A 9,139-nucleotide genomic window follows, 5' to 3' on the forward strand; every position below is an offset into this window, starting at 1 on the left:
CCCTTCCCCCGCCCTGCCGAGGTAGACAATCTAATGTTCAGAATTAAGATTTTTATACATAGTATTAATGCACACATTGTTATGAAAGGGATTTTAACCCTATTTTAAACAAAGATAGTTCTCAATATCAGCTTTAAATGGGTGCTACAAAACAAAGCCTCTTCTATAAGGGGAGAGCACAGATACTTTAGAGGAAAAACAATGGTGTGTGTCATATTTTTCAAATGATTGACTTGAAATGAAAATGCATGTAAATTGCTTTACCCGTGTAGTATCATGGATATGTGTATACAATCGGACACACAGTTGCCTATGATAGATGTATAATCATTTAAAATGTTTGTTTTTCTAGATTAGTGGATGATAGATGTGTGGTTCAGCCAGAGGCAGGGGACCTCGCTAACCCTCCCAAGAAGTTCAGAGGTAAGTTACTGAGGAGAGTTGTTTAATATGCAGGGGCTACAACTTGATGTGTAGTCCACAAAGTGTGATCTACATTACAGTCTTTTAGGCAAATGTCTGGAGTACAAGACAATGAGAGTTCCAAAATCTGCTGATGCTCTAGGTCTGGACTACTATGGAGCTTCAGTCTGCTAAGTGAAAAATAAGTGTGCAATGTATGAACAGAAACAACACTAAGAATAGTTGGAAAATATGGGAAGAGGCGTAAGTTTAATTTACACTGGGTGCATCTACAATGTACAATTAACACAGAACCAATGCTCTAAACATAGCATGGAGCAATAAACTCTGGCACATATTGCACCGCAGTTTTGCTTACAGGTGCCATGTTTGAATTTGTGCCCAGGACTGTAGCACGTTGAGCTGGGTTGGAGCAGCCCCAGCTGGCAGGAGGCCCAGGGGTCAGCCTGCAAGCCCAGGCTCAATGTGCTGTGGAGGGGCTAGCAGGGGCATAAGGGTGCTCCATTGTGGGGCTTGCCACCCCTGCACTGAAGCACCCTCATGCCCCAGTCAGCCCCGTCAGCATCTACGTGTGTGCTGCTATGCACTAAAGAACTCTGCCATAGGATAGTACTTGTATTTACAAGTACTAACCTGTGGCAGAGTTAATTAGATTCCTGTGACCTAATAGAGCTGCATGTGCAGACATTGAGGTTTTACTGTGGAGCTAATTAGGCAACTTTGTGGCAAACATCTCACATACATGTATCCAATAAGGTCCATTTACACTGTTTTGACCATGAAATAGTGTCAAATTTCAAGCTAATTTAAGCTTCCAAAATACTGCAAAGAGGCACTTATTTTAAATGGTAACCAAGGCACAAGATATTTGGAACAACCAGACCTGGTTGATTTTAGTATTTGACAACAGTTTCTGAATTTTTTTTGCAAATATTTTCCTTTGTTTTTGTCCTGCTTTAACTATAACTCCTTTTTTCAATTTTTCTAAATGTACATTCCTAGCTTAATATTTTGGGGGTTTAAATGTTTTTCTTTTTTTGTATTTGTGTGCCATTATAATATGATGAAAGAATAGCACGTGACAAAATGCAATAGCTACCCCTTTAACAGATGTTATTTAAAACATTTTTGTTGCTGCCTGTCATCCATCCTAGTTCTGTGTGCATCTGTAGGGAGAAAAAGAGAAGCTTTTAAGTCAGTGTCCACACTTGAAATTACTTATGATTGCAGTGATCAGTGTAGCTGCACCAAAATGTATGATATGTCTGATATAGGCAGACAAGGTTCTTTGGGTGAATCTGATATCTTTTATTAGACCAACTTAAATAGTTGGACTTTTTTTTTTTAGCAAGCTTTCGGATTTAAATGCCCTTCATTAGGCTGAGGAAGTCTCTGCAGTTGGTGTGTGCTCTTCCTGGATGGAATGAATAGTAAAGAAGCCAGGGGCTAGTATACATACAAGATAGGCAGTTAGTGAAGATGTAAATTGAGGAGTCACTGGGTGAGAGACGGGCTGGGTGGGGGGGAAAAGGGGGATGAATGTAGCAGCTAAATAGTGGAGAGGTACCTGGGGAGTCAGATGTCAGGCAGTTTAATGTGTCATAAATCCAAGGTCTATATTTAGTCCATGATTTTTTGTATCCAGGAGGTTGATGAAGTGAAGTTCATAGGCTCGTCTCTGAGCAGTGTTTTGTAAGTGTCTTTTGAGGATTAGAACTGAGAGATTGGAGAGGGAGTGGTTTTCTTGTGAGAAATCTGTCCCCACAGGTAATTAGGTATTCTTGTCTTTGATAGATATCTGATTGTTTGGTCTCTCCTACGTATTTTTCATCAGGGCATTTGGTGCATTGTATGAGATATATTATATTTCTGGAGGTGCTGCTGTAAGATGCAGGGATACTGATGGCTCTGTTGTGGGGTGTAGTAATTGTGGGGGTGGTAGAGATGTATTGGTAGGTTTTGCATTTCTTGTCATGGCACGGTCTGGATCCATTTCGTATGTTCTGGGCCTGAGGAAGTTTGCTTCTGGTGATGAGTTTAGTGAGGTTTGGTGCTTGTTTGAAGGCTAGGATGGGTGGTTCTGGGAAAATCTCTTTAAGAATAGGGTCTCTTTCTAGTATGGGTTGTAATTATTTGAGGATTTTCTGTATGGGTTTGAGGGAGGGGTGATATGTCATAACCAGTGGTGTGCGATTCATGGGGGGTTTTCTTCTGTACTGCAGAAATTCTTCACGTGGTATCTGGGTGGCTCTTTCAAACGTGCGATGTATCTCTCTGGCGGGGTGTCCTTGTTGGGTGAAAGCCTTTTTAAGATTGGTGAGGTGGCAATCCTGGGGGTTCTCCTCAGTGTAGATTCAGTGGTATCTGAGGGCTTGGCTGTATATCACAGCTTCTGTCAGAAATAAGCTTCCATTGACTTCACAGGGCTGTGGAGCAGGCCTCTCTAATTAGGTAGAGAGCTGCAATTTGCATCCTTTGCAGTGGGAGAAACTTCTTTTTGCAAATTGTGGCTTTTGATGTCAGTTCAAGAGATTTGTATTGGCAGAGTTGTTGTTATTTTACTTATAACTTTTATTGCAGTATTTCTATATTGCATGCTAAATACTTCATTGTAAAGTGAATAACTCAAAAGTTAGGAAATACCAGATTTAAACTTGCTATGGCTTAATTCCTTCTTGATGCATCAGCATTAGAATCATAGAATCATAGAAAGAAGGACCAGAAGGGACCTATAAGATCATCAAGTCTGGTCCCCTGCAATGGGCAAGAGGTAATTAGGCTCAAATGAGATCAATGAGGTATTTGTTCAGCCTCCTCTTAAAGATCGCCAGAGATGGTGGCTGTACCACGTCTGCTGGAAGTGTGTTCCAGATTCTAGTTACCTGTACAGAAAAGAAGTTTTTTCTTATGTCTGGCCAAAACTTCTCCTCGACTAGCTTGTGTCCATTAGTCTGCGTCTTCCTGGGGGGGAGGTGTGGCGGTGAGGCACCACCACAGGCTCTCGAAGAGGGGAGGGTAACCCCTGCGGGCCGCATACCCCAGAAACAGATCCCCAGCGGGGATAACTTACCTCCCGCGGGGCAGCCAGAGCAGGAGCTGGGACCATGACCACAGCTGCGCAAACTGGCGCTATGCTGGCTGTTTAATCAGCTGTTTCTGGCGCGGGAAACAGACAGACCAATCCCGGCATCTGTATTGGCCGCCGTGGGAAAGTTTAAATGCCCCACCGGAACTGGGGGGGGGGGGGGGGGGGGGGGGGAGAGCTGGAGAGAGAGAGTGCTGGCAGTCAGCACGCTAGGTGTGCTGTGGCTCCAGCATGGGAAGGGAGTGACACAGCCTGCGCAGCTCCCACAGGCAGCACAAGGGAAACCTTTGAGCCCCCTGCAGGAGGCAGAGCAGGGGAAGTCCTTCAGCTCCCCATGGAAGAGGAGCCAGAGGAAGCCTTGGGGTTCCCTGCAGGCAGCAGGGCTAAGGAGGCATTTGAGCCCCCTAGAGGAGGCAGGGGTAAAGGAGGCAGCTCTGCAGCCCTCTCCTCCTCAGGGGAATATTTCTTCTGAGGATAAAAAACCCTGAGAAGGGGGAAAAGCAAAAGAGACCAGGGGAGGCAGGCCCCGGGCCATCCTATAGGGGTGAAAATCACCGTTTACGAATATCCACCGGGTTGGCAAGTGGATGGGGTGTAGGGGAGGCCGAGCCCCGTGGAACATCGCGCCAAGCAATTGTGAGGAGTGCCAAGCAATTGTGAGGAGTACTGCCGTCGGTCGGTCGGTCGGGCCTCCCGGGAAGATCTCCACTGAAACTCCCCCTCTGGATAGTTTAACATCAAAGTCGTGGCAGGCAAGTTAGGGGAGGGGCTACACACCTGACAGGCCGGGCAGCATGCAAGATGCGAGCGGTCACAGTGGTGCATTGGCTGGGAACCCTTTACATCATCAACGGGACAGAGACCCCTACCTGGGGTTAAGCAGAGATGCAACCGCCAGCAATAGCTCACGCCACGCTACTTACACAGGCAATTCAGGCCATAGGGCAAGTGCTGGAGGTGCAACAGTTACAAGGCGCACACCAGCAAGAGTGGATGCAGCGTAATGTTGCTCTATACAAGATGCCCCGAATGACAAGGGAAGATGATCCCGAGGCTTCTATAGAAGCCTTCAAGAGGACCGCTATCCAGACAGGGCGGGGCCATAGTCAGTGGGGCCACCACCTAGGTGCGCTGGTGATAGATCAGGCCCAAGCCGCCTACCAGGCCCTGTTGAGGGAGGAAGCCCGCGATTATGAGGCGGTCAAGGCGGCAATCTTGTACAGGCTCAAGATCTCTCCGGAAAGTCGCAGACAGGCCTTCAGTGCCCGAAAGCCCAGAGAAGTTAAGTGACCCCGAGGCTTGTTGCAAGCTTTATGGGACTCGCTCAATAAATGGTTACTGGCAGGCAAGTTTGACCGTGAGGGGGTGATGGACCAAATCCTACTAGAGCAGTTCCTCTGGGATTTGGAAGAAGACACCCAGAGATGGGTACGGAGACACCAGCCGCAGACCAGTGAAGAAGCTCTCCACTTGGCTGAGGTGTTCACTAATTCAGAAAATGAAAGGATATGGGCGAGGCTCACGGACCTCGAAGGAGGGCCTGCCGAACGAAGGGGAGAGGTGGACGGGCTCAAGACGAGGAACACCGAGAGGGGTGGTGTGCTATTGCTGTGGGCGAACGGGACACATCTCCTGTGAATGTGGCATGGGCCTGAGCGAGTTGAGCCGCGGGCCAGTGGGATACACACTGCCCCGTGAGAAAGGCAAGGAGACGGAGAAGGGAGAGCCCATGGATTGCAGTTTTGGGTTCACCGCTCAAGAAGGAGGGTGGAACCTCCCCGTTGTAACCGCCTGGATCGGGGGCAAGGCAGTCAGGGCAATGCTGGACACAGGGTGTTCCCAGTCCCTACTCCACATGGACCTCACCCCGCAGATGGGGCGGAAGGACTCTGGACCCCTAACGATGACTTGTATACTAGGGGTGGGGAGATGCGGTTCCAGAGCTGTTATTTGCCATTCAGGGTGATGGAGTTTTGCAGTGAGCTGGAGTTGGACTAGCCCTGACCTTAGCCTGTGAGATGATCCTTGGGTGAGAATGGGGGTCCTTCTACACAGTCCTCGAGCGGGGGCAAGCTGCGGAAGAAGATAGGAAGCGACTCAGGAGGGGAGAAGGCTGGGCCGGCGAGAGCCCAACCCACCCAAAGAAGTAGCATTGGGCAGTATCAACCTGGAGCAGCTAGTGAGTGCAGCCCAGTTCTGTCAGGCCCAACATGAAGCCCTGGAACTCCAGCGGCTATGGGCTGAAGACCCTGGGGAAGGATTGTCATGGAATCGTCCCGGCTTTGAGGTAATCAGGGTTATTGTATTGGGTCCAATGGGGTGAGGAGGGCACTATGAAAGGGAGACAGCTAGTGGTCCTGTCTTCACTCTGCCGCGCAGTATGGAGATTGGCTCATGACTCCCTAGTGGGGGGCCATTTGGGATGGACTAAGACCCGGGCTAGGCTGGTCCAAGAATTCTTTTGGCCACGTCTACAAGAGGATGTGGAAAGGTGTGGGGCTGCTTGCCCGGAGTGCCAGAGGGCTCAAGAATGGAGGCCCCCTAGGGCACCCTTGAATCCCATGCCGATAATAGAAACACCATTCTCCCGAGTCGTGCTGGATATAGTGGGCCCCCTCCCGAAGTCCCATAATGGGTATCAATATATTTTGGTGTTGGTGGATTATGCCACCTGGTTCCTGGAGGTGGTTTCTCTGAGGTCTATAACAGCAACGCGAGTGGCAGAAGAATTACTCAGATGGATAGCACGGGTGGGCATACCGCGGGAAATACTCACGGACCAGGGGACAAACTTTGTGTGGCGTGATGAAAGCCCTATGTAAAACCCTCGGCATCACCCAGTTGAAGACCTTGGTGTACCATCCCCAGACCAATGGTCTTGTGGAAAGATTAAATGGGACCCTCAAGCATTTGATCAGACGTTGCTCACAGGAAGACCCCTGGAGGTGGGATACCATCTTAACGCCATTGTTGTTTGCCCTGAGGGACGCACCCCAAGAATCAACACAGTACTCCCTGTTCCAGTTGGTGTACTGCCACAGCCCCAGGGGGCTGCTACAGGTCGTCAGGGAAGAATGGGAGCGGCTGGTGGGGTTAGGAATATTGGTGGAGAGATACCGCCAAGAATTGCAGGACCAGATCACCAGGGCCCAACGGATCGCCAGTCAAAATTTGAGGAGCGCCCAAGAGCAACAGGAAACTCACTATAATAAGGCAAGAACTCAAACCTTCCAGCCTGGAGACATGGTTTTGGTGTCACTTCCAGCCTCCTCAAGCAAACAGCTCGCAATGTGGCAAGGCCTGTTTACAGTAGTTCGACAAGCAGGGCCAGTTGATTATGAATTACTCAAGCCGGGACACTGCCGGGAGTGCCAGATTTACCATGTGAACCTGCTTAAGGAGTGGAAAACCCCCCAGGGCTGGATGGCACAAGAAGAGGAGACGGGGGAGGACCTGGGACTGCTCTGCCCTGGGTTAAGCAGATCCCCAGAGGAAGGATCGGTGCAGATAGGCAAAGAACTGGATAGCCAACAATGACAGGAGCTGTTGGCCTTGATATAAGATTTCCGGGCGGTGTTCCAGGAAACCCCGGGACGAGTGACGGGAATGGAACGTGAGATCAGAACACCCCAGGGGGCCCTGGTTAGGGAAAGGTGGAGGCCAATACCCCAACGTTGGCAGCAGGAAATACGGCGGGAGATAAAGAAGATGCAGGAACAGGGAATTATACGACCGTCCCGTAGCCCTTGGTGTAGCCCCATTGTGCCCGTGGTCAAGCCTGATGGGTTACTGCACATGTGCACAGATTATAGGAAGCTTAATGCCCTGATGACCTTTGATGCATTCCCTATGCCGGGCAGCACTCAAGGTGCAAGCGATCAGAGGAGGCTTTTCCAAAAAGTTGTTCACCTAGGTCCTGGTGTTCTCCCTTGACATATTTGTAGACGGCTATCAAGTTACCTCTCAGCTTTCTTTTGCTCAGGCTGAACAGTCCCAGATCCCAAAGTCTCTCCTTATAGAACCTGTTCCCCAGGCCCTTGATCATGCACGTGGCCCTTCTCTGCACCCTTTTGAGCTTGGCCACATCCTTGAAGTGTGGTGTCCAGAACTGGATGCAGTATTCCAGCTGTGGCCTCACCAATGCTGAATAGAGGGGAAGGAGCACCTCTCTGGATCTGTTGGTGACACATCTGCTGATGCACTCCAGAGTTCTATTTGCTTTGTTGGTGACTTCGTCACACTGGTGGCTCATATTCATCTTCTGGTTGATTGTCACTCCTGGGTCCCTTTTGGATGCAGTGCCAGCCAGTGGACCACCACCTGTTGTATAGATATGGTGAGGGTTCTTTCTAGCCACATGAAAGACCCGGCATTTGTCCTGTTGAACTTCATCTGGTTTTGTTCAGTCCATAGGACCAGTCTGTCAAGGTTGTCCTGAATCCTTGACCTGTCCTCTGATATTGCCTGCTTATCCCCACAGTTTGGTATCATCCGCAGACTTAATGATTGCATTTTTCACTCCCTTGTCCAAGTCATTAATAAAGATATTAAAAAGCATGGGCCCAAGCACTGATCCCTGGGGTACACCACTGGAGATGGCCCTCCAGGATGAAGTCACTCCTTCAATCAAGACTGGATCTAGTCTTTTAATTAGGATCAAGTCTTTTAATTACACAGTCCCATGCTAGTTTTTTGCACATAAAAACTTGTCCTTACTCAGTGAATGCGTTATTTAGTAATTAGAATAATAGAATCATAGTAAATTATGGTTGGAAGAGACCTGAGGAGGTCATCTAGTTCAACTCCTTGCTCAAAGCAGGACCATCCTGAACTAGATCATTCCAGTCAGGGCTTTGTCAAGCCACGCTGTAAAAACCTCCAAGGATGGAGATTCCACCACCACCTCTCTAGGCAACCCATTCCAGTGTTTCACCAGCTTCCTAGTGAGAAAGTTTCTCTTAATATCCAGCATAAACTTCCCTTGCTGCAACTTGAGACCGCTGCTCCTTGTTCTGTCATCTGCCACCACTGAGAGCAGTCTAGCTCCATCCTTTTTGGAACCACCCTTCAGGTACTTGAAGGCTGCTATTGAATTCCTCCTGAGTCTTCTCTTTTGCAGACTAAATAAGCCCAGTTCCCTCAGCCTCTCCTCATAATAATTCTTTTATCTTCATTCATTGCCTGACTCCAGGCCTTTTTTTTTTTTTGCGCATACAATTTAAGCCCTGCAGTGAATAATAATTTCTTCTGGGATATTTCTGTGTTTTTTTCACCACAGTAGCTGAGTGTTTCATGAACATTGGACAATATATCCTCACAGCACCCTCTGAGATAAACCTCCCATCTGCTCCCTCTGCTGATGGGGAACTGAACTCAAAGACTTTTGAGATTAACGTTTTTGGAAGAGGCCACTAATTTATGTGTATTCAGTTTGATTTTTGGGGGGGGGATGCTTAGCCTTTCTAGAGCACTTCAGTATGTTTAGGCAGACAAGGTTCCTTGGGTGAATTTGATATCTTTTATTAGACCAACCCAAATGGTTGGAGAATAGTCATTAAGCAAGCTTTCGGGTTCAAAAACCCTTCATCAGGCTAAGGAAGCTTCAGCAGTTGGTGTGTGCTCTTCCTGGAT

At 48.4% G+C, this 9,139-nt stretch overlaps 1 protein-coding gene across 1 annotated transcript in view; it reads left to right on the top strand.

The window, feature by feature from the left end:
* Positions 1-9,139, top strand: part of LOC102379727 (inositol 1,4,5-trisphosphate receptor type 2) — a gene marked incomplete at its 3' end in the record, with an annotated part of 187,819 nt that overhangs the window by 56,062 nt on the left and 122,618 nt on the right. Inside the window, exon 2 of the mRNA XM_006035576.3 lies at positions 353-423. Within this exon, the coding sequence (XP_006035638.3) occupies positions 353-423 (71 nt within the window). The remainder of the gene's footprint in view (positions 1-352; positions 424-9,139) is intronic.

Source organism: Alligator sinensis, unplaced genomic scaffold, assembly GCF_000455745.1.
Source record: "Alligator sinensis unplaced genomic scaffold, ASM45574v1 scaffold696_2, whole genome shotgun sequence".
NCBI classification, from domain to species: Eukaryota; Metazoa; Chordata; order Crocodylia; family Alligatoridae; genus Alligator; species Alligator sinensis.